The following is a 25,090-nucleotide window of genomic DNA, read 5'->3' as shown; positions in this document are numbered from 1 at the left end:
ATATGTGAGTGGAGGAATGGGCAAGGTTGAGGGTGAGAAAGAGGTGTGTGTATGTACATATAGACTAGAAAATAAGTATTTTTGCTCTTTCCATTTTACTTGTGTGTCAAATAAATATAGTTAAATCAAATTGTACCAGCCAATGTTTAGGAAAATTCTGTATTATGTTAAGAGATAAAGAAAAGCACAATATAAAGAAAAGTCAAACAAATCATGCAGGGAAATTGACCACAGTTGACTTGACTGCTCTGAGGTTTGTGGGGAATAAACACTTAGGCTCCCCAGGTCATCACAGTCCCGTGGGTCTTCCACTCAGGCCAGTATTTTCTATACAAGTCAAACCTCTCTCCACTGGGACGCTGAGCATCTTTCCGAAGGACCCGGAAAACAGCACAGCTGCCTTCGCGTACCGTTTCGAGATGGGCCTTTCTCTTCAGCTTTGACGGTAGTTAATGTGCTAAATGTCTTGATAGAGAAGGTCATATTTGGGAATATTCTTGGGATCAATTGGACTTTGGACAATAAGTTTTCCCCTCATTGCTCCTCGATAGATTACTTCAATCAAATCTATGAAGTCTTGTTTGGTTTTGAAACTTCCCACAAATTTTGTGTGATCTGGAGACCTAGGTAGCACAGAAGAGAAACAACCTGGCTCAGAACTTTGAATATTTACTTGCTGAAGACCTTCAGGGCAAACAAAACGAACAGTAGCTCTTCCTGTAAGGGAGACTTTAGCCATAAGGCCCAACAATGATTTTTCCATTTGCAATTATAGGACCCATTTGATATACGACTAAAACCAGAGCTGTGGGCATGGGATAGCACGTAAGCTCTATCATATGGAAAGCTTCTGCTCAAAATGTATTTTAACCATTTCTCAACTCATTCTCAAGTACAATTCCCTGAGTACTGGTGTGGGCACAGCTTGTTTCACGGTTGTTGTGTTTGGCCAGGCACTGTGCAAAGCCCTAGTCGTGGTCTCCAGTTCCAGTCACTTCCATTTCTGAGTAGTGGGTATTAATTTCTTTCCTTCTTCCTTTTTTTTCTTCACTATTTTGAACATCAAGTATGTTCATTGCAGAAATTTTTCAAGACAAAAAGAGTTGCCACATTTTGGTATATATCCCTCCAATCATACGTACGTGTATGTGTCTCTACGTGCATTTTTTTTCTTCACAGTAATGGGAATTATATCACACATTCTATTTTGCAATGTGGTTTTTAAAAAACATATGTTTCGTTCAAAGTTAACCATGCATCTACAACATCAGAGTAAATTGGTATCTACTATCCCTTTGTGGACATCTAAATTCTAAGTATTTTGCTTCCTAAACAAGTATCCCTGGAGCCAATTTTGCCCACTTTCAGAATTACTTTTCTTCAAATTAATTCCTGGAAATGCAATTGCTGGATTAAAATTTTTACACACTTGTAAGGTGTTTGGTATGTAATGTCATGGTAGTTAATGTGCTAAATGTCTTGATAGAGGTCATATTTGGGAATATTCGCCTTCTGAAAAGATTACAGCAAATTAATACTTAAATGAACCATATTCTACCTTTAGAACACTTAAAACACATAACATTTTACACCTTTCAAACTAATAATGACAAAGCAGGTACACAGATCTAGACAAGAGGATATCTCAACCACATTAAGAAAAAATAAAAATTATGGATATTTTCAATATAGATATTAAATACTGGGATGCTGATTGGGCAGAAGGCATTACAGAAGACTTCATGTTACTTATACTTGACAGGCTTTGTTGAAGAATAACTTCAACAAAAGAATAACTTCTTTCCTGGCAGAAGACAGGAAACTTGGCAAGAGAGGAGCATGTCTTCGTTTGCTGAAAGGAGTACTTCTTTTATAAATGCAAACTATCAGTCCCAAAAGTTTAAGAATGACATATTTTGTTTTAAATGAAATCCCTGGGGAACTTGTAAGAAAATGGTTTGATATTTTCTAGGCTGAAGGATGATTAGTGCTTCACAGCTGTACTATTCTTTCATACTTAAGTAGGAAATTAAAATTTGCCAGTCATGCCAGAATACTCATTTTGCACCAAGCTGCTCATAAAAAAATTAGAGAGAGTATCTGTTGAGGAGACAGTATCAATAAAAGACTCACCTAGCCAACACTGCAAGCAAATAGGTAAGTTACCGAAACTGCTGAAAAGGAAACTTTTAGACTGTTATAGCTTCATGTCAGCCTAACTTACCCATAATCCACTTTCATATGCTGCCCATTGAAGAAAAACACAGTAGATGGAATATAACTGATGTCGAAATAGTGTGTATAGACTGGAGTTTGGTCCACATCCACCAGATATATAGCAGCCATTTTACTCAAGTCAGAAGAGGTCTTAGAAAGCTGCAAATGAGGAGAGAGATGTAGGTTGCAACATGAAACCAATGTTTCTGCTACAAAATGTTTTAATAGAATATTCTGTTTAAAAATATTCCTGGGCCAAGAATCCAGCCTGCTTGAGTTCCACATTAGACAGTGTAACTTTATCATTCAGTCTGAATCACTATTGGCAGAGTTATCAGAGGGCCCTGCATAAATTATGTGAGTATATTCCTTCATTTTTGTTCTACTTTTGATTGTAAAGTTTTTAATGAACTTTTTATGGATTTATAAAATCCATGCTCACTTAAAGCAAAAACAGAACAACTCATAAATATGTACTACAGACATCACAATTCCCCCTAAAGGTTTTTCCTTATAATCTCCACATAAATGATAATTATATATAAAAAAAGCACACACTTACATGGCATTATTATGTGCTACCCTAACTGCTTTCCACTTTTAACTCATTTAATCCTACAACATTCCTATGAGGTATGCACTCTAACAGTCCCCATTTCATAGGTGAGGAAACCGGGGCCTAGGGAGGTAATCTGCCCCTGGACACACAGCTAGTAGGTAGTCAGGTGTGGATTTGAACAGAGGGAGCTTGGCTTCAGAGTCTGTGCTCTTGACCTCCAGTGGTAGTCCTTCCTCCCTACAGCTGAGGTATAATCCTCTGGCCCTTACCCCATAGAGTAACACATCACATACTCATATTTAATCGCGATAATGAGGATTCTTACACTCCATCCATAGAGTGATGTCAGCAATAGAAATAGTGGGGTAGGTCTCTCTCCATAATAAACATAACAGTGACATCAGCAATAGAACAGAGGTCTTAGTTCTGGAGTGAGTCTCGCTCCATAATAAACAGACACAAGAATAAACCTATTCTGTCCCGAACTGCCCTTCCTATTCACCGGAGTGTGAAGACGGGTGGTGAAGTCAGAGATCATCATGGGGCGCACGCTGGAGCAGCACACTAGTAAAGCAGGTTTGCAGGCAGAGAAAACAGTTCAAACCCCAGCTCTGCAATTTCGTGGTTCTGTGCCTGTGGGACGTCACTTGGCCTCCCTGGCATTCATTTCTCCCCTTGGGAACAGTAGTCGTAAAGAAGCCAGTGCTGTGAGATAATGTTCACAGATGCTTGTTCGTAATGTTTCGGGTCTTTCACTGCCTTGTTGGTGAAGTGGAGCTTGGACAGCTGCTAGAGGGGAAGGACATCCAGCACAGATTCGGCACAATCACAGGTTTAGGGGTTCGGCTCTTATGAAAGCATACTAACAACTGAACAGCTCTATCCCAGACCCTGCCTGCGTCCCTGCATGCACTTGGCAGATGTTGAAGTAAGAATGTATAGATTAAAAATTTTTTATTTTAAATATTTACTTACAATGTCATCTAGTTGCAGACAGACAGGATCCTCGTCTCTCCCAAACCTGAGAACCAACACCTTCTCTGCAGTGCTCTTTATTGCCTCGTCGACTTCTTTTTTGCTAGTCAGCTTGGGCAACAGAAAGCTCATCTTGAAATAATCCAATGAATTCCTCACTGTCAGTCCTGAAATAAAGTTGCGATGTTTAAAGGCAGATTAAGGGCATGAGTCCTCATTTTTAAAAAAATTAATTTTTGGAGTAGGTAATATAGGTCCCCCAAAATGTACACACACTTGGAATAATTATAAAGGCAGTTATGATACACTTCATTTTCAAAGTTGAGCCATCAGCTGTTATAGTGTAACACTATTACAGCGTTACATTTCTTGGGGACACACTGTATGCATGTTTTTTCCCCAGAGGAACACAGTATCACAACACAGAATCAGAAAAGTAAAAGGAACACAACCAATGCACAATCTGGTGACAAATAAGTTTACCAGTTAAAAAGCAACAATATAGAAAGGAATAGGGTGAAAAATCTCCCTCCCTCTCCCTCCCCTCAACTGGCCTAGTCCCGCTGCCCCATTTCTCCCCACACACCAGGTAGCTACTTCTATTAGCTTCTCATGTACCTTCCAGAGTTTTATTAAGCATTCACTAGAAATACCAATGGGCATTCCTGCTTCCTCCTTCCTTTACTCCCCAATTAGCCTTTCAGCCAGTCAGTATTTCATGCGAAAAAAAGATGACATCCTCAAATTTGGCAATTGGAGGACTCCCAGGAAGGCAGGATATAGGAAAAGAATAGGGTCCAGTGCTATACTCTGGGGTGAGTAACAGCGGGGTGCTGTTCCCACCCCTACACCTGGAGGAGTCATGGAAGGGAGTAGTGACCGGAATTGTGTGGTGGAGAAGGCAGCTGTGCAGGTGGTCAGCCTGCAGTTAGGGGATTCAGCTACTGCTCTCCCTCTACCTAGTCCAACCCCCTCATTTTACATACTAGTTTGCTTATAGTTACACTTCTAGCTACAAAAATTAGGATTGGAAGCCAGGCCACCAAATCTGTACTTTAGTGTTCCTTCTACTACATATAATAAATTCCTGTTTTTATGATCAAGAAACTCTTGGGTCAGGAGGCTTTCTTTCTTTCTTTTTATTATTATTATTATTATTTTTTTATTGCTTAAAGTATTACAAAAAGTATTACATATGTTTCCTTCCCCCCCCCCCCCCCCCCCCCCGCCCTTGACAATCTGCATCCACCCACCAGACCCACTGATATACTTGATATTTTAAATTCAGTTCCAAAGTTGGCTAATGCTACGAGAAGGGAGGCTTTCTTTTTCTGTTTATTTGTGTGTGTGTGTGTGTGTGTGTGTGTGTGACAAGCCACATTTTAAGATATGAATTAATAAAACTTCATATAGGAAATGAAATTGTTCTAAACAGGGAAGCTGACGGCCAGGAGGGACTTCATCAAATGTGAGTGGTAGAACAAATTACTGATGAAAGGGAACGTCAAAGAGAAGATGAACCTGTCCCACCGCTAGAATTTAAGCAAACAGCAACTCCTGTATGTTACTGATAAAGAGGAGGAAGAGGGGGGCGGGCAGAGCTGTCAAAGGGCAATGGGGGTGGGGGTGGGGGTGGGGAAACTGGATAAATGTTGGAAGGAGAGAGAAACTGAGATAATAACCTAAGAAAATGCCCACAGCAAAGGATGCCAAAAGAGAGGTCACAAAAGAACAACAACAAATGAACCATAAATATACTACAGTAAGCGCAAAGGAAAGCAAATTAAAAGATGTATTTTTAAAAAGCCATTTAAATTGGTAAAGATGAAACAAAAATGGAAAGCGTGTGAATGAAGGGCAGGCACTCACAGTCCCCGCTGGAGCGCAGAGAGGCGACACTGTCGCTCCTGGAGAGAAAGCGGAGACGCTCCCGGACCAGCCATTCCAGCCTGAGCACCGGCGCTTAGGAAACAGACATGCGCACAAAGATGTACACGCAAAGGATACGCGTCCCACTTGCGGTGGCAAAAACCTGGAACTAGCGTACATGGCAACTTAACAGGGGACTGGCGAAAGAAGAGACAGCACAGTTCCGCCATGTACCGTGAAAGTCACCACGCACTGTGTGAGAGACGCACATCGCAGATACTGCGAGGTTCTCATGATAAAGAAGAGAGTTACGAGACAGTGCGATACCACACTCCACAGTCTCGGTACACAACCTCCCCATCCCGCGAACTCACCAACCGAAGTGAGTGGGAAGGAATACCCTCCACGCCACCAGCGGCGACCGCTGCGAGCGGACAGACAGGGGAGCTTTATTTACGTCCAGGGCGCGTCTTTCTCCTCCCAAAACAGTCCGCACCGCTGACCCTGGAACGAGGCCGGGGTGCGGCGCCTCCGGCCCGCGCGGTCGAAACTTCGCGTACAACTTAAGTCGGCCGCCGGGTACCCGGATTCCCCGCCGGGTGTGGAAAATACAGTTCACTCTTGAAAAACACAGGGGTCCCTGGTTAAACTTTAATGATGTCCGTGGTAGGGAAGACGACACTTACTTTATTTGTACAAGTTCCCTCCCTCCAACTTCAGGACTGCCGGCGGCGACGCGGCCTCTTTTCCCAGGTCAGGACGCCGGCGGCTCCTTTCTTCGGCCGGAAGCGCTCAGGGACCCTAAGGCAAAGCCACCCGGGGCTGTTGCCTAGCAACCGTGGGCGGTCCACTTCAGGAAACGGAAACGGAAGAGGAAAACGCACAGGCGCAGTAGATGAACCAGGGTAGCCCAAGAAACCGGTGGTTCCAGTCGCCGTCTACTGGACCGGCTCTGACCGGAAGCCGTGGAGTCACTTCCGCCCTTACTAAACATGCCCGGCCCCTTTCCTGTCCCCTCCCACCCTCTCAGGCTAGAGGCGGGGCCTCGCCTCTCCGGCCGGTGCGGTTGGTCGCGGCGAGACTCGGAAGTGTCTCTGGTCAGAGGCCCAGAGGAGGGCATTCTAGTCTTGAGGGCCTGGTCGAGTTATGTCCCGGGCCTGGAGCCAGGAACCGGCATTTTCCGGGTCGCTCTCTATGGTCTCTTTGGACGGATAGAAGGGGCCGCACAAGGTATTATGGGACAATAATGGCGGCATTCAAGGTGCAGGTTTTGGTTCTCTAAGGCGATCTGAGCGAGGGGTGGCGGCGCCGGCGCCCCGGGATCCGGGACAGAACCTCCCGAGAGTCGGGCTTGGTGAGGTGAGGGTCCCTTCTTCCTTCCGGACCTGCCCTTCGCCGATCATGGCTGCTCCAGGCGGCGGGTGTCTGTCCTTCGCTCAGGTCGGGCCCGGGCTTGGGAAGTGTGGTCCCTGTCACTTGGCTTGTCTTACCCGCGCGGGTCCTACCTGGCCGGGCTTTTCTCTCTGTTCTGCTCGGACCCGGGGCGGCCTCTGCGGCCAGGGATGCTTCCCGGGTCGCCCTCCTTGGGCCTCGGCAGTAGCCCGCTCCCACACGGACGTCTGAGCCCTTGTGCCTTCCTCTTCGCTGACACATTGTATCTCTAGGCCATCTCCTCTGCTAGAATGTTAACCCCAAGAGGGCGGGGGTTTTCGTCTGGTTGGTTCTCTGCTCTGTCCCTATTTCCCAGAACAGCGATGGGCTCAGGGGAGGTACTGAATGAATAATCGTTCAATGAGTAAATCCAGTTTCTTTCTTCCATTGCTTCCCCCCCCCCCCTCCTACCTCATGTAGCCTCTTTGTCATTAATCCTTCTCCAGAATCCAGACCCTTAGCTCCTAGTTCATTCATCTCAGCAGCGAATTAAGTTTTGCTGTGAGACACCTTGTTTAGTGACGCTGGTATCTTGCTGTCTCTCCAAATGGCTCACTTCCGGTTTCCCTTTAATCAGTTTAAATTCATTAATCCATTTATTCATCGAACGTGTGTTTTGCTAGGCATTGAGTACAGCATCAGCAAGACAGACAAGTCAGGGCTCTTTCTCCTGCGTAGAATGGCATGGGAATGGCATTCCAATGTTTTCTAGGTTAGACGACTTCCGAGCACAGCCTGTACGGCTCCACCTTCTTGCTTAGATTTTCTCACGGGTATATTCAGATGTCAACAACATGCAGCTTCTCCTTCTCCTACTCGACATTTTCCTTTCTTTCTTTTTCTTTGCTAATCGTCATCTGAGGATATTTTTTCACCATTGATTTTCAGAAAGTGGAAGGAAGGAAGGTGGGAGAAAGGAAGGTAGGAGGAGGGAGGGAGGGAGGGAGAGAGAGAGACACACACACATTGATGTGAGACATATCTATTGGCTGTCTCCTGCACATGCCCCAATTGGGGCAAGACTGAACCTACAACTCAGATATGTGCCTTTGGCCCTTGACCTTTGATTGGGAATCAAACCCATGACCCTTCAGTTGGCTGGCCGATGCTCTAACCACTGAGGAAACTTCCTACAAGGCCAGGCCCCTGATGACATTTTTCAAAACGTAGCTCTTGTTTCTATGTCCATATTATGTGTCTAGTCTGTTTGACTGTATTCCTCCATAGAACTGTGCACGTTAATTGGAACTGTGCAAATAATTCTGGATTCTGGTGGTACACCACTCCTTGACACTTCCTTTGCTTCACTGACTTGTTGGAATGAGGGCTCAGAATTGGTGTATGTTCACAAGTGGATGGTGTATAATGGAAGGGAAAGAGGAATTGATTAGAAGTGGAGTACCAGGAAATCTTACAGCCACCTAAATAAGTACTCTTCAGAAACACCCATTTTCTAACCTAGTGTTTCTCATCAATGTTTTTGATGAACATAGATGATTTTTAAACAGATTTTGAGTTCTATATACAACTGGTCCAAAAAAAGCTAGTAAAGTATGGATCACATAGATGGTAGCCTTGTACCCCAATATCTCTGCAGTCTCTGTGAGTTTAAAGGGAGGGAGAGGTAGAAGAACTCATGTAAAAAAAAAAAATGGCAAGGGACCCAGCATAGGAGCACAGCAAAGAATATAATGTAACAATTGCATTTATGTAACTCTTTATAGTTACAGAGAGCTTTTACATGTTCTCTTTTGTTTGATTTTCACAAGAAGTCCATGGATTAGAGCAAAAAGTATTTCCATTTTATAGATGTAGAAATTATGCCTAACCAAAGATTAAGTTATTTGCTTACACTCATATAGGTAGAAAATAATCAGGAGCCTGGGTTCCCACTGAGGTTTCTGACTTCATACCTGCTTGAGTTTCTGACTTCAAATCCCCGACACTCCCTTTATAGATGTCATCATGCTCTAATAAGTGTGCCATCATGAGTCCCGAGGATGCTGTCTTGGATCCTGGTATTTGGGGTGAATGTGTGCATATTTCTTATGTGTGTTGAGGTGGGAGTAGGGTGATCTTTTGAGATTGTCAATGACTTGATGGAAGGATCTTAGCAAGAGGTACTTAAGAAATCCTAGTCTTAAATATACCTATGACTACAGCTATCTTAGGATATAGCAGAGCTAAGCCTTTCCCCTCTTATGTCCTTTGCCAAATGGCTTGTTTTCCTTCTAGAGAAACCCCAGAACCTATCATGGAGGACACCAGTGAAGACACCTCGATCCATAGATTGGAAGGCACTGATGGGGACTCTCAGGTTGGCGGTCTTATTTGCAAGACCAAAAGTGCAGCCAGTGAGCAGCATGTCTTTAAGGCCCCTGCTCCCCGCCCTTCATTGCTGGGACTGGACTTGTTGGCCTCCCTGAAACGGAGGGAGCGAGAGGAGAAAGACGATGGGGAGGACAAGAAGAAATCCAAAGTCTCTTCCTACAAGGACTGGGAAGAGAGCAAGGATGACCAGAGGGATGCTGAGGAGGACGGCAGTGACCAGTCTGGTCGAGGTAGCCGGAAAGACAGGTGAAGGCTTTAGGATGGGTTGACCCATAGGGAATGAAAATGGAGGCTGGGAAATAATGTCCCACCTTTATCTCTCAGTTTTCTTGGATTTATTTGATTTTATAATATTGAGGGCAGGTAGGAACTGGTACATCCTTCAGATTTGTGGGGGACACTTACAGGAGATGGTGGTGGTTAGAAATGCTTTGGGTTGTTGCCGTATGGAAGCCTGCAGTACCAGGGGATGAAGGGGAAAGGACAGGCCACTCGTTGGGCACAGCCAGAGGCGGGCGAGGCTTTTCTCCTTTACCCGTTGCCCTCCCTGTTTCAGACATTACCGCTCTGCTCGGGTAGAGACTCCATCCCACCCCGGTGGTGTGAGCGAAGAGTTTTGGGAACGAAGTCGGCAGAGAGAGCGGGAGCGCCGGGAACATGGTGTCTATGCCTCGTCCAAAGAAGAGAAGGATCGGAAGGAGAGATCGCGGGATCGAGATGGTGACCGCAAGAGAGACAGAGGTAGGGTGCCCAGCATAGGTCCCATAGCCCATTAAGTATTTGAATGAACATGCCAGCATCTGTCCTGTTGCAGGAGTGTTTATAAGGCCCATTAAATTAAGAAGCCCTCTTTGCATAATGTCATTCTGTTTGGTTTTGACCCTGTTGGGATTGGGAATAGCAGGCAGTTTAAGAACTGTAACTTGCAACATAGCTGCTATGTTTGAATGTGTGGTCTTCCTTTTATTATGCAACTTGGTGATAAAGGTGATAATGGGTAGTATGTTTGAGAAACCAGAGTTGACAATAGTGCTAATGACAGAGAAAGGACAGTGCTATGGAGCAAAGCTAGACATAGTCCAGTGCTGGCCTTGCTCAGCAGTGTTTAAGTTTTATACCTTATAGACTTGTAACTCTTAAGCAGCTACTCACTATAGACTTGTAACTATCCTCTTCTGAATTCTTACAGGAAGGTAACTGTTACTGTGAGTTTGAAACTTTCTAGCCAGTAACTGTTTTTCCCCTTGAAAGAATGGGGACATGTGAGTGTCAGGAGCCCATGGATAGAGCAGTGCAGGTTGTACCTGTGAGTGAGTGGGAAGGCCTGTCCTTTCCTGAGGGTGAAGACGGGTGGAAGTTGGGATGGGACACATGTTTCCTAAGCTCTGCGTGTGACTCCTGACAGATGAGCGGGATAGAAGCCGGCACAGCAGCAGATCGGAACGGGATGGAGGGTCAGAGCGCAGCAGGAGAAATGAACCAGAGAGCCCGAGACACCGACCTAAAGGTAGACTGAGCTGTTGCTGGTGGTGGTTTGTGAGGGGTCAGGCGTATAAAAGGCAGGATGAGCAGCTCCCCTCCTCAGTGGAACTGCTGTGGGCAGAGAATTCCTGATTCCATCATGAATTCTAGGACTCTGATTCTGAGTCGGGTGGGAAGACCCTGGACCTCTCTGTGAAGATGGATATGCCTTAAGGTGAGGGGTGGCTTACTGAATGGCCACTTTCCCATATGGCAGGAAAGAATAGGAGCTGGAGAGCAGAAGGAGCCATTAAAATAATTACATTTAAAGGGTTATGTTTGCAGAGACAAATAGGAAATTCCTTGAAATGTTACAAACACAGATGAAAACTGAACTGTTAAAACACAGATATCTTTTTTTAAAAAGTGTTTTTATTGATTTCAGAGAGGAAGGGAGAGGGAGAGGGAGATAGAAACATCAATGATGAGAGAGAATCATTGATCGGCTGCCTCCTGCACGCCTCCCACTGGGGATCGAGCCCGCAACCCAGGCATGTGCCCTTGACCAGAATCGAACCCGGGACCCTTTAGTCCACAGGCTGATGCTCTATCCACTGAGAAAAACCAGCCAGGGCAAAACGCAGTTATCTTTAAAAACTGGCAGAACCATCTTATCCATTACAAATAGGTACAAAGTTCACAAATAGTAAAATAATTTTGGGAATCTGCCTTTTAGCGAATAGTTCTAGAGCAGGGGTGGGCAAACTTTTTGACTCGAGGGCCACAATGGGTTCTTAAACTGGACCGGAGGGCCCGAACAAAAGCATGGATGGAATGTTTGTGTGAACTAATATAAATTCAAAGTAAGCATAATTACATGAAAGGGTATGGTCTTTTTTTTTTTTTTAGTTTTATTCATTTCAAACGGGCCGGATACGGCCCGCGGGCCGTAGTTTGCCCGCGGTTGGGCTAGAGCCATGTCCTGGTTAATTTACATTTTCCTGTGGATGTGTCTTTTGTGCCCAGACGCAGCCACCCCGTCAAGGTCTACCTGGGAGGAAGAGGATGGTGGCTATGGCTCCTCACGGCGCTCCCAGTGGGAATCGCCCTCCCCAACACCCTCCTATCGGGATTCTGAACGGAGCCACCGGCTGTCCAGTCGAGATCGGGATAGGTGATATTCTGGGCAGAGCAGCCTAGTTTCTCTGGGTGGGTGGCATGGGTGGATGGGATGAGGGCAAAGGACTCTGGGCTGGGAGAGCAGGTGGCAGCCCAGGGACATGTCTCAGTCTAGTGACTGGTCAGTGATGCTGGTTATACTGTTTCCCAGGTCTGTGAGGAGCAAGTACTCGGATGACACACCCTTGCCAACCCCATCCTACAAGTACAACGAGTGGGCCGATGACAGAAGACACCTAGGGTCCACCCCGCGTCTGTCCAGGGGCCGAGGTAAGGCCGGTGGGAGTAGGCGATAGGAAGCAGGGTCACTCCCGCTGGTCAGGCTGAGCAAAGCTGTGCCTCAGGAGCTGTGCACCTTGCAGATCTGTTGGTGGCCCCTGGGGATAAGCTGGGGTTGTGGGGTCTGACCTGGTGCGTGTTCTCCTTTAGCGAGACGTGAGGATGGAGAAGAAGGGATTTCATTTGACACAGAAGAGGAGCGGCAGCAGTGGGAGGATGACCAGAGGGTAAACACTTTTTATCTTTGAGGGACGGAGTGAGGGATGATGGCCATCCATCGGGGAATGGGTGACAGGATGTGTCAGAGCACAGGGGCCACAAGTGACACTCTCGTGGAATTGGACTTTGATGATAGTCTCAGGGAAGCTGAGCCTTGTTCAGTCCCGAAGCCCTGGAATCTCTCCAGAGGCTCCCAGTGAAACTTCTCGCCTAAGGCAGGTCCCACCTTCTCTAGTTATGTGTTGGTGCCACCATGTGGTGAATCTGAGAAGTGCTGACATGATGAGGTGCCATAGGAAGTCTTACATATATAGTTGGTCACTGTGGTCTCCTGTAGAGGCTCATTTCAGAGTGGGGTGACCTGCACCTCTCACAGGCCTGCTCCACCGCACCAGTGACTTCTTACCAAACATCCTCCCCTTCTGGCCATGTCTTGTGCATAAACGTGATCTGTTTCCTGTTCCCTGTGGTTTGTCTCATGCACTGCAGCAAGCCGACCGGGATTGGTACATGATGGATGAGGGATACGACGAGTTCCACAATCCCCTGGCCTACTCCTCCGAGGACTACGTGAGGAGGCGGGAGCAGCACCTGCATAAACAGAAGCAGAAGCGCATTTCGGCTCAGCGGAGACAGATCAATGAGGTGATGCTGCTGCCTGTAGCGCTGGGGGCAGGTTCAGCTGGAGTGGGGCATGTGGGAGCAGCAGCGGGTCATGTGCGCGTGACGGCAGCACAGCTAGTGTCCCTACAGCCCAAGTGCCAGGAGCAGCTGAACTCTCTAAAGGTGGAGGAGGGGAGTGTGTGGAACTTTACAGTAGCTTAAAAAAAACCCCAACTTAAAGCTCTCTTTGCAGTACTTCCTTGAGGGTGCTGTTGATGGGAACTGGTAGGGTGGGGTTTGGCTCTGTGGTCTGTGTCCTTTGAGTCACTGAATGGGGCTGGGGCCAGGTAGAGGTTCTGGCTGAGATAGAAAGTGCCGCTTCTTGGAAAAAGGACTGCAGGTGACTTGGGGTCAGCGACTCTTCTAAGGAGCTGCAGGGTAGAGAGGCCTGTGACTTCGCTGCGGCCCCCAGGGCCCTCTGTCAGGACTTCTTGCATGCACTTGCCTGGTGACCTTTCAGAACCACCTTTGGTTTCATTCTGAGTGTGGCCTCCCACTGTGTTCTTACAGGATAACGAACGCTGGGAGACCAACCGCATGCTCACCAGCGGGGTGGTCCACCGGCTGGAGGTGGATGAGGACTTTGAAGAGGATAGCGCAGCCAAGGTGCATCTGATGGTGCACAACCTGGTGCCGCCCTTCCTGGATGGGCGCATCGTCTTCACCAAGCAGGTGAGGCTCCTCTGTGGCCTGAGACAAGCAAGCTCAGAAAGGAAGGGAAGGGGAAAGTACGCCCCATCACAGTAGGGGAGCCACCCCTTTCATTTACTGGGGCTGTTAGGAAATGGACCTTCTTGTTGAGGTTAATGATCAGTGGGAATTTCTCTTTCCCGCAACTCCCTGCAGCCAGAGCCTGTGATTCCCGTCAAGGATGCCACTTCCGACCTGGCCATCATTGCTCGGAAAGGCAGTCAAACAGTGCGGAAGCACAGGGAGCAAAAGGAACGCAAGAAGGTTGGCTTGTCTTCTGGGGCTGGGGAGTCTGCATATTCTTTTCATTTTTAAAGTCATATTAGAGCTCATAGGTAGTGTTCCTTTTGGAAGTTAAAGGACGCTCACAGAGCAAGACCCAGTCCTTGGCAGAGGGCATTGCGTCCCTCCACCAGGACGTTAGCTGGGACGACCACTGGGCCGGGTGCTTTGGGAGCCTAAGGCTGAAGATGCAATGCCGCGTGGGAATTAGCACCTGCTGCTAGAGGAAGCCTGTACCGTGGGATTGGTTTCCTGAACACAGTCGTATCACAGGATGGTACAGACTTACTTTTCGTGTCTTTTTCAGGCTCAACACAAACACTGGGAACTGGCTGGAACCAAACTGGGAGATATAATGGGTGTTAAAAAAGAGGAAGAACCGGATAAACCGCTAACGGAAGATGGTAAAGTGGACTACAGGTAGGGGTCTCGGCTAGCAGTGGGCTATCTCCAAAGATGGGCCCTCAAGGGCACTTGGATTGGAACTGATAAGATTCGGGCTCATGAATCAGAAGGTGATGAGTCTTCTGGTCTCTTCTGGACCCTTCCTCCTGGTCTTTCTTTTCTACCATCTTCAACTTCCCCTAGATGTTATTCCTATTGCTGCTACTACTGCAGGAGCTTCCTCCGTGCCAGGCAGCGTTAAACGCCTCAGTTACTTGCTCACTGAATTCCCACCAGAATCCCATGGGATCGGTGCTGTTATTCCTATTGCATGTGAGGATAGCGAGGCCCAGGGAGGTTAAGTAACTTGTTTGAGGTCACCCAGCTGATAAATGGTAGAGGGAGGACCAGACCCAGGCAGTCTAGCTTACGAGCCCACTCTTAGCCCCTCTGCTAAAGTGCCTCTCAGGTGTTGGGTGGGAGAAAATGGGCTTTGCCCCCTTAGATTTCAGGTCAACATAAGGAAGAACTATTTTTAACAGAGGTTTAAAAATAGAAAGGGTTGTCGTATCAGGTAGTGACTTCCCTGTTCACAGAGATATCCAAGGCAATGTTGGGTAAGTGCTTAATAGGATTCCCACATTAGGGAGGTGGCTGGACTCACATGTGTCTTGTGAAGCTCATCCTTTGAACACTCTGAAGTCCTATGGAACTGTCATCTGAATTAATAATTCTTCGTACCCTTGTGAGAAATGTCCTAAATGAGAAGTCAGTACTATTTTTTTAAAGTTGATTTTAGAGGAAGGGAAAGAGAGAGAGAGAGAGAAAGAAACATCGATCGGTTGCCTCCTGTATGCAACCTTTGTATGTGCCCTGACCAGGGATTGAACATGAAACCTTTCAGTGTATGAGGTGATACTCCAACTGAGCCACACCATCCAGGGCAAGAAGTTGATACTATTGACCAGCCCTTGTTAGTTTCTAGAAAATTTAATCCCTTAAAGGTTAATTGTTAGCTGACCAGGGGTGCCTGGGAATTAGAAGTAGGAAGCTTTTCAGAGCGTGGGGTAGGTCTGACAAAGGAAAAGTCTTGGGAGGAGGTGGGGGAGATTGTGTGGACTCGTGTAGCACGGGCTGGTTTCTTTTTGCTGTGGAGTCTTGGGAAACGACATAGTGCTTTTGAGTGTTGGGATGTGTGCATGTGTCAGATATTTGAGGCTTTTAGGAGGAGTGGGTAAATATTAGGTTGACTGTTTGGAAATGAAGCCTTACAGACTGCGCCATCCTGTCGAGAGGAGGTGGGAGGTCTGGCCTCGGTCGTGCCTCTGCAGCCATGACTCCTCCTTTCAGCCCCTCAGGGTTGAGCTGAACTTGCCCCAGGTGTTCTGTGTGAGGTAATGACTTGTCATTTCAGCTCCTCTTCTGGCTGAGCTCATTTTTAGAGCAGAGGCTTTGCCCACCTGCCAGTCTGTAACTCCTGAGCATTTAGCTGTCTGACCGGGGGCGTTGGTGTGCTGTGGATGATGGGCTCTCCCACAGCAGTCTGCTCCCTTAGGCGGGAGGAGGCGAAAGCATCTCGACCCGCTGGCTGCTCCAGTGTCTTGAAGGTTTATTAGGTCTTGTTGAAGCAGCCCTCATTCTTGGGCGCAGGAAGAAGGGCAGGAACCCGGTCAGGAAGGAACAGGTGGGAAATCGTGCAGGGTGCTTAGGCTGCCGTGTGTTCTCAGGACAGAACAGAAGTTTGCGGATCACATGAAGAAAAAGAGCGAGGCCAGCAGTGAATTCGCCAAAAAGAAGTCAATTCTGGAGCAGAGGCAGTACCTGCCCATCTTCGCTGTGCAGCAGGAGCTGCTCACTATTATCAGGTAACTGCCAGGGCCTGGGAATTCCAGCCCTGAATCGGTGTCTCCTTGGCTCCTGAGTTTACTTGGTAGGTCTTTTCCTTGTGGGCATTACATCTGATGGAGAAGGGAAAGCAAGCAAGATGGAATTGTTTTGCTATTGTTCGCTTGTTTAAACCTCACCCTCTTTTAGACATTTCAGGGGTATCTCTGCTTCCCCAGGGGAATCCTCCTCTCTAAGCAGCGTGCTTCTTGGCTGGCCAGAATTGGACAGGAGCTGGCAGCATCTTCTTGGAGGCTTGGATGTGGTCTCCACTCTGGCTGACTTGCCCTTTGCCTTCTCTCCCTCGCAGAGATAACAGCATCGTGATTGTGGTTGGGGAGACGGGGAGTGGTAAGACCACTCAGCTGACCCAGTACTTGCATGAAGACGGTTACACGGACTACGGGATGATTGGATGCACCCAGCCCCGGCGTGTGGCGGCCATGTCGGTGGCCAAGAGAGTCAGTGAAGAGATGGGCGGAAACCTTGGTGAGGAGGTGAGTGGGCGAGGGCCGAGCTGTAGACCTTGCCCGGTAGTTCCCGTCTATTTGAGCTGATCTGCTATGGCCTGGACCCAGCATGGGGTGTGACAATGGTGAGCTGTACCAGAGCTTCTGAGCCATCTCTCCCTGACCTCCAGGTGGGTTATGCCATCCGCTTTGAAGATTGCACTTCAGAAAACACCTTGATCAAATACATGACTGACGGGATCCTGCTCCGAGAGTCCCTCCGGGAAGCAGACCTGGATCACTATAGTGCCATCATCATGGACGAGGCGCACGAGCGCTCCCTCAACACTGATGTGCTCTTCGGGCTGCTCCGGGAGGTGAGGGCTGGGGGTTGCGTCCATGGGGCTTTGACCAGCACACTGTCAGTAGGTAGTGATCGGGGCGCTTCAGGTGGGCTAGGGGGTCTCTCTCAGGCCAGAGTGTCCCAAGACCCTTGGTTGCTGCATTCAGACCTGCTGTTGGAGTTTATTCTGTTCTTGCTCAGCTGAGTGACTCATGTCCTCTTGGCTGTGGCTCCATGGGTTCAGTCTTTAGGATTGTTATGCAACTATGTGCCAGTTCATCGGCTTTGGCTCTGTTTCATTTGGGAATAATGTTTGTTGATGAGACTGGAGGATGGAAGCCAAGGGTCCCAAACCTGTGGGGAAGCTTCTGACGGACCCTTCTCTTAGGTGGTGGCTCGGCGCTCAGACCTGAAGCTCATTGTCACATCTGCCACTATGGATGCAGAGAAATTTGCTGCCTTTTTTGGGAACGTTCCCATCTTCCACATCCCTGGCCGTACCTTCCCTGTTGACATCCTCTTCAGCAAGGTACTGAGGCCTTTTTTTGAACTGACCCTGAGCTCTGATGAGAAGTTGGAGGGCGCAGGATAGGATACTGAATTGGGAAAGGTTGTGGGTACCGTGAGGTGCGTGGGGCAGCCTGCAGCTGCAGGGCTCAGAGCCAAAGGACTGAGCTTTGGGTATGTTTTGTTTTGTTGTTTCTCTGGAGCGGAGACGTGGGGCCCCTGGGGTTAGTCAAGCTCCTCTGCAGGTGTGGCAACCCTGAAAGTCTGCCGTCTCTAGCCCTAGACTAGTGACTGGGCCACTGGTCCCCAGAGAGGTGCCTGGCCTGCATTTCCCTCGACACTTTCCTCTGACGGTGTCCCTGGCTGGTGTTGCAGACCCCGCAGGAGGATTACGTGGAGGCTGCAGTGAAGCAGTCCTTGCAGGTGCACCTGTCAGGGGCCCCTGGGGACATCCTCATCTTCATGCCTGGCCAGGAGGACATAGAGGTGGGTGCCTTGTCATGACCGTGATGAATCGGTGTATCCTGTGTGTGCGCATACAGTGTCTCATGGTTACTGTGACCTCAGGTGACCTCAGACCAGATTGTGGAACATCTGGAAGAACTGGAGAATGCGCCCGCCTTGGCAGTGCTGCCCATCTACTCCCAGCTGCCTTCCGACCTCCAGGCCAAAATCTTCCAGAAGGTGCGGCAGCAAGAACGTCTGTCCTGGGCCCTCACCTTTGGGTCCTCTTGGGTTCTCACAAAGGAGGGCACGAGAGAGTAGGAGTTACTTTTCTGGCAGGGGTGGGACATGCTGCTTCCTCCGGTTCGGGGGGCTCTTTGCTACCTGAAGGTCTACAGCTTTCCCTCCCCGTACATCCTTGCCCGGCTGTAGGCTCCAGATGGTGTTCGGAAGTGTATCGTGGCCACCAACATTGCTGAGACATCTTTGACTGTCGACGGCATCATGTTTGTTATTGATTCGGGTTACTGCAAATTAAAGGTAAGAGAAGACACGCCGGGGCCCTGGGGCCTCACCCAAAGCCTAGTCGGGGTGGGAAGCAGGCTCTGGGTCCTCCGCTCCCCAGGGAGGGAGTCACGTGAAGGTGGTGTTGGTTTGAGAGACTAACATTTGCTGAGTTCTGAACTTCTGTGTGCTGGATTCATTTAATCCTGCCTGTGTTGCTGAGACACTGCTCTGCAGTGTGTAACAACCAGGGATGTCTTTGTCTCAAGGCTGCCTCCCTTTTCCTTTCCTCCCTTATTCTGACCTTAATCAGCTCTTTGCTGCTGCTCCTAGGTCTTCAACCCCAGGATTGGCATGGATGCTCTGCAGATCTACCCCATCAGCCAGGCCAACGCCAACCAGAGGTCGGGGCGAGCTGGCAGGACGGGCCCAGGTCAGTGTTTCAGGTAGGAGCCCTGTGCCAGCCTGCTTTCCGGGGCGGCGCTGGGATTGCTGCGTGAGGGGCCGGGCCGGGGTGGGCAGGTTTGGACTGTGACCCAGCAGAGGATGGGGACTGATGTTGGTCCTCTCACCGTTCACTGCTGAGTGGAAGGAGTGGCTTTCCAGGCAGCTCTGGGGTCTCAGCAGTTTGGGGTTTCAGGCAGACCGATGTTGAATATGCTTGCAGTAGAAGACCAATAGTTACGACATGTTTTCCCTTAGAGGATAAATCTGAGCAAATTACACACACCATTGGTTCGTTTTTAGATCTCCAACTATTCTTTTTTTTGGTCCCAATTTTCAGAAATAATGTATTCACTATAGAAATTCGGAAAATACAGAAAAGTATGAAGAAAATAAAACCCAGCGATAATTCTAGTTCCAGGCTCTTTGGTTCCAGAAATGAAACAAGCATATAGGACACTAGCAGAGGAGTAAGCTTGCCAGGCTGAGTTTTGAATAGGTGGACATTCACAATTCAAAGAGAAAGTGGGGAGAGGCGGGGAAGAAAGGAGACATTCTCCTGCCTGTGTCTGCCTCTGTCCGGCTGTTCGGGGTGCGCATACCGTGGAAGCTGAGGGAGCGTCACTACTGCGTCGCAGCCAGGCATGCTGGAGGGCGCGGTGCCCAGTGTGCTGGTAGGTGCAGTGGCACTGGGTCTCCTTGCAGGCTCTACACCCAGAGCGCCTACAAGAATGAGCTCCTGACCACCACGGTGCCCGAGATCCAGAGGACCAACCTGGCCAACGTGGTGTTGCTGCTCAAGTCCCTGGGGGTGCAGGACCTGCTGCAGTTCCACTTCATGGACCCGCCCCCGGAGGACAACATGCTCAACTCCATGTATCAGCTCTGGATCCTTGGAGCCCTGGACAACACAGGTGCTGTGGCCCCGGGAGCCCGGCAGGGCCTCCTGGGTGCAGGGGCCTGGGTTCTTCGCCTCTGCACCTGTGCTCATTGAACATCTGGATTTGCTCCTCTCTCCTAGGTGGTCTGACCTCAACTGGGCGGCTGATGGTGGAGTTCCCGCTGGACCCCGCCCTGTCCAAGATGCTCATTGTATCCTGTGACATGGGCTGCAGCTCTGAGATCCTGCTCATTGTCTCCATGCTCTCGGTCCCAGCCATCTTCTACCGGCCCAAGGTGCGGAGATCGTGGCTGGCTCTCCTTTCTTCCCAGAAGCCTCAGGGGAGTTATGGGCTCGAGAAGGATTAGAGAGGACAGTAGTTTCTCTCTCTGTTATTAAAATGGAATGGAGCCCTGGCTGGGTGGCTCAGTTAGTTGGAGCATCGCCCCATACACCAAAAGGTGTGGTTTTTATTTCTAGTCGGGGCACATACCTAGGTTGTGGGTTTGATACCTGGTCCGGGCACAGGAGGTTATCTCTCTCTCTCTCTCTCTCTCTCTCTCTCTCTCTCTCTCTCACATCCTCTTTCTCTAAAATCAGTAAACATATCCTTGGATGAGCATTAAATATTGAGAAAATGGAATGCAGGGATAGGAGTCATGGTTTCTAAATAATGATTTTGCTGTTTTCAGTTAAGCAAGTTGGGGTCAAGGTGAGGGGATAGGATGGTTTGAAAATTTGCAAGAGCACTTTTTGTGTTCTAGAATGGTTGCTCCTAAACTCTCACCATAAGGATGAATGCTGCATTGTAAACTACCTTTCTTCCTCACACTGTTAGAGCACTCTGTGCATGTGTGTGGAGTTGTGGGTGGGTAGGTGGGAGTGTGAGACGCTCCAGCCTCTGCTCAGGGGACCTGGACTCCCCTGTGCTCAGAGGCCCCTGTTCCTCCCTAGGGCCGAGAGGAGGAGAGCGACCAAATCCGGGAGAAGTTTGCTGTCCCTGAGAGTGACCATTTGACCTACCTGAATGTTTACCTTCAGTGGAAGAACAATAATTACTCTACCATCTGGTGTAACGATCATTTTATCCACGCCAAGGCCATGCGGAAGGTGGGGCACTGGCCCAGATACTCGGGATGTTGGATTGAGGGGTGGGAGGCATGGGAAGGGGGCTTCATCCGTGCCCACCTGTGTCCTTCTCTAGGTCCGGGAGGTGCGGGCTCAGCTGAAGGACATCATGGTGCAGCAGAGGATGAGTCTGGCCTCCTGTGGCACCGACTGGGACATCGTCAGGAAGTGCATCTGTGCTGCCTATTTCCACCAGGCGGCCAAGCTCAAGGTGAGCCTGGTGGAGCTGTGGCCCCTTCCTGGCCTGATATTTGTGCCCGGGAAAGTGCTGCTTCTCACTCTGCAATCCTGCAGATCTGGGCCTCCCCACCAGCCTGTGTCGAGGTCTTATTAAAGGGACAGGTTCACTGCCCAAATGAGCAGCGTCTTCCTGATGTGGCACCTGTTGTCTCTTCCTAGGGAATCGGGGAGTACGTGAACATCCGGACAGGGATGCCCTGCCACCTGCACCCCACCAGCTCCCTCTTTGGAATGGGCTACACCCCCGACTACATAGTGTATCATGAGCTGGTCATGACCACCAAGGTGAGTTTTCCGAGGCGGCTTGCATGACGTAGGCCCACCTGGCTAGGCCAGGCCCCTTCACTGCCTTCTGGGATGAGCTTTGACTTTGGGAGGCTTGAGGCCTTGCTTTGAGGGGAGTTGAGGATGGTTTTCAGGTGAGGGTTTGGGGAAACTTGCACAGAGTTAGCCTCTAAGTTACAGTGGTCTTGGCTGTGCCTGCAGGAATGTTTCCTGCTTACTGCCTGGGACAAGCAACCCCCGTGGTGTCGTCATTAGAATGGTGTTTTGAGGGTCTGGGCCGTCTCTCTCGGACACTAGGCAGCGTTTTCTTAAGCATGGAGAAATTTTGGTGGGAGAAGGGGTTAACATTCACGTGTCTGAGGCTTTTCCTTGCCTATTTCAGCCTCAGAGGGCTGGGGTTAGGGCCCTTCCCACATAGCTCCTAACTGTGGAGCCACCCTGGGAGGGACAGCTGAAGCCTTGGCCCTCTGTGACCACCACTTTGTGGCGCTCTGCCTGCAGGAGTACATGCAGTGCGTGACTGCTGTGGACGGAGAGTGGCTGGCGGAGCTGGGCCCCATGTTCTACAGCGTGAAACAGGCAGGCAAGTCTCGGCAGGTAAGGTTCCTGTGCTTTTGATGAAGGTTCTGTTTGCCTCTGGGATCCATTTCCCCTCAGCCTGGTATTGAAGACACATCACTGTCTGATCCCCCCTCTTTACTTTTTCCTGGAAGGTTTTAAAGCATATCTCAGACAACATGTTTTCTCATGTTGCCTGGTGCTCCCACTGACGATGCTGCTGAGCTCGCCCGGAGGTTCCACCTGACCCCTCCATTCTAACTCCATCTCCGCGCAGTGTTAGTGTCACTGATGGCCACCACCTAGATCCATACTTAGGGTTGCGGAATGCTGTGGGGCTTCTGCTTCCCCTTCTCAGTGTGGTCCGGCCCACATGGGCCTGCACATATCTTCCTTACGTCTGAGTGTTTCAGCCAGCTGTAATGTCTCCCCTGTGCTTCCTAGCACAGCCATGAGCGTCATAAGAAAATGCAAGTCCTTACTGAATGGAGTGCTGAGGCATGACTGACTTGGGTTAGGACTGCATCGTCCAGTGTCTATCTTGAATCAGTGAGAGAAGCAGGCTCTGGCCTTGGTGCTGAGGCAGGCAGCCACGGGGCGCCCCCTCTGGGAGCTGTGTGGTCTACACAGCACCTGGCTTGCAGCAGGGAGATGGGACAGACAAGTCTTTCTTACTCGCCAGTCCCCAGTGGCTCCCAGAACCTCTCCCCCTTCTCTAGGAGAACCGCCGGCGGGCCAAAGAGGAAGCCTCTGCCATGGAGGAGGAGATGGCGCTGGCTGAGGAGCAGCTGCGAGCCCGGCGGCAGGAGCAGGAGAAACGCAGCCCCCTGGGCAGTGTCAAGTGAGCTTTGACTTGGGACCCTGGCTGGGAGGGAGCCCCCTGGAAGTCCCAGGGACCAGCTGGATGGACTGACTAGGTCCTGAAACAGGGTCACAATTTAAGAAAAGTTAAATGTGTAGAGGTGAGTGGGGGACAGAAGTTGGTAGTGGTCATGTGTGGAGACATGGAGGCGTTCCTGACATAGGGGTGGTGCTGATCAGCAACCCCGATCCTTGTTTGTCATGTTCTTTTGTGGCCAGTGGTGGGTTGGAGCAGCAGGTAGGTCTCACAGCTTTGCTGACAAGCAGGGTTTGGAAAACACTGGTGAGGGGAGGAGCGCCTTGGACTGTGCGTCTGTGCTGGTGCTGGGGTTCAGCCAGCCTTCACAGGAAGGGCACAGTGTTTGGCAAGACTATCCTCGCTTCAGACACCAGCTGAAAGCTGGGGGTACCCAGGGTCACCCCTCACCTGTGACCAACTTGTTACAGATTGGGGGATCCCCGCAGACTCCCTCAGACATAATTTGCTAGAATAACACAGAATTCAGGGAAGTTTTATTACAGCAAAAGGATACAAATTGGAACCAGCTAAAGGGAGATATGCATAGCATGAGGTCTGAAAGGTCCCGAGTCCTCAGGGCTGCCTTACCCTCCTGGCACATTGGTGTGTGACAGTACACACCGAGCATTGCCAACAGGGAAGCCAAGTTTCTCAGGGTTTCATACATGGGTACATGGATTGAATCAGCAGCCATGTGGTTGACTCAGTCTCAGCCCCCCTCCTCTCCTCAGAGGCTGGGCTCAAAGCTCAGCCCTCTAATTACATGGTTGGCTTTTCTGGCCTGGTGGCCCCCAGTCCTAAATCATCTTATTGGCATAAATGACTAGATGTGGTCCGAGTCACCCCCAAGGCCCTCCCTTCCTACCATGAACCACAGAGATACTCCAGTTCATAGGAAACCTCAGGGCTCTAGAGATTACCCCCAGGACTGGGGACAAAGACCAGCCGAGTCTAAGACACAGCTGGAGTGGTAGCCTGGTGAGTGGATGGAAGGCTGCCACTCAATCCACAGCTCACCTAGGGATGTGAAAGGAGTTATTAAGTAATCTATCTTACAACATTCCTTAATGGGCATCAGACGAGTGGTGTCCTGTTCTGCTCCCACTCACAAATGGGGAAGGCAGAGGGAGTGGCAGTGTGCCAGGGAGAAGACTCTCAGCCTGAAGCCTGCTCACACACCAGTTAGAAACAGCAAGGCCTCAGGCTGCGCATCCTGCTATGTATCCTGGGTGGAGTGAGCAGCAGTGTGATCCCTAACCCCCCTCTGTGCTCCAGGGCTACAAAGATCTACACTCCAGGTCGGAAAGAGCAAGGGGAGCCCATGACTCCTCGCCGCACGCCAGCCCGCTTTGGGCTATGAGCTGAGGCTGTCCCTGCAGGGATGGAGCCAGAGATTGAGTGGCTGGAGCACCCGGGCCTGCTGACAACACCTTTTCATCTATGTGCTTTCATCTGTGCATCATGGCCTGAGGGAAGCTCCTGCCAAGGGCAAGGCTCTGCTAGGGCGGAAGGAGTTCCTTGGTGCAGCACTGGGCCGCAGAGCAGCGAGAAGCTGCGAGAGGTGGCTGGACCCGTCGTGTCCAAATAAACTGTCCCCAGGACGCTTGGTGTATAAATGACTTGGCCATTGACTATGTTTTTTAAAATTCTTGTGTAAAGCCGCAAAACAGACCTAGAGGGAATTGTAATTTGGTTATAATTCAGGATTTGGAAATAAATTTATTCTTTGTAAAATGTTACTGCATTTCTGACTGTTCCGTTTTCCCTTGCCACCCGAAATCACATGATAAAGAGAAGATGGGCAGGACCCCAACCTGACTTGACATGAATGGATCCTGCTAGAACCTTAACTCTTCCTGTTTCTCTTCTCCAGACAGAGCTTCTTAGAGGAGGGATTGGGAGAGTGGGACACAGCTGACAGGGAGAGTGGCCTGGGCCACCAGCACCCAGCTCTGCGAGTGCCAAGCTGGTCTAAGGCTGGTGGGTGGCAGGAAGCGAGGGAGGT

The 25,090-nt window shown here is 49.5% G+C and overlaps 2 protein-coding genes across 4 annotated transcripts; one reads left to right on the top strand and one right to left on the bottom strand.

Moving 5' to 3' along the window:
- Positions 1 to 76: 76 nt before the first annotated feature.
- On the bottom strand, positions 77 to 7,152 carry TXNL4B (thioredoxin like 4B). 2 transcript variants are annotated; one of them, XM_081108069.1, is made up of 4 exons: positions 6,307 to 7,152; positions 3,752 to 3,918; positions 2,225 to 2,376; positions 77 to 623 (listed from the first exon to the last, which is right to left on the bottom strand). In XM_081108069.1, the coding sequence occupies exons 2-4, from the start codon at positions 3,881 to 3,883 to the stop codon at positions 458 to 460; spliced, it is 450 nt and encodes a 149-aa protein (XP_080964195.1). In that variant the 5' UTR covers positions 3,884 to 3,918; positions 6,307 to 7,152; the 3' UTR covers positions 77 to 457. The 2 variants fall into 2 exon arrangements, with proteins under 2 accessions (XP_080964195.1, XP_080964196.1); XM_081108070.1 differs by lacking the exon at positions 6,307 to 7,152 and adding an exon at positions 5,621 to 5,709.
- DHX38 (DEAH-box helicase 38) lies at positions 6,655 to 24,824 on the top strand. 2 transcript variants are annotated; one of them, XM_081108060.1, is made up of 27 exons: positions 6,655 to 6,850; positions 9,287 to 9,628; positions 9,939 to 10,123; positions 10,788 to 10,889; positions 11,870 to 12,017; positions 12,174 to 12,292; positions 12,452 to 12,528; positions 13,010 to 13,165; positions 13,694 to 13,855; positions 14,030 to 14,137; positions 14,463 to 14,575; positions 16,267 to 16,404; positions 16,734 to 16,920; positions 17,064 to 17,249; positions 17,604 to 17,744; positions 18,098 to 18,208; positions 18,290 to 18,406; positions 18,599 to 18,706; positions 19,004 to 19,116; positions 19,820 to 20,028; positions 20,136 to 20,290; positions 20,949 to 21,104; positions 21,199 to 21,333; positions 21,522 to 21,647; positions 22,149 to 22,244; positions 22,925 to 23,046; positions 24,361 to 24,824. In XM_081108060.1, exons 2-27 carry the CDS (start codon positions 9,306 to 9,308, stop codon positions 24,443 to 24,445), a joined length of 3,678 nt encoding a protein of 1,225 aa, XP_080964186.1. In that variant the 5' UTR covers positions 6,655 to 6,850; positions 9,287 to 9,305; the 3' UTR covers positions 24,446 to 24,824. The 2 variants fall into 2 exon arrangements, with proteins under 2 accessions (XP_080964186.1, XP_080964187.1); XM_081108061.1 differs by having other exon boundaries at positions 6,844 to 6,979.
- Positions 24,825 to 25,090: the final 266 nt, after the last annotated feature.

The sequence above is a fragment of the Myotis nattereri genome (assembly GCF_964212035.1).
Source record: "Myotis nattereri genome assembly, chromosome: 15".
NCBI classification, from domain to species: domain Eukaryota; kingdom Metazoa; phylum Chordata; class Mammalia; order Chiroptera; family Vespertilionidae; genus Myotis; species Myotis nattereri.
Note: the sequence above shows the minus strand (reverse complement) of the source record. Positions and strands in the feature narration are given on the sequence as shown.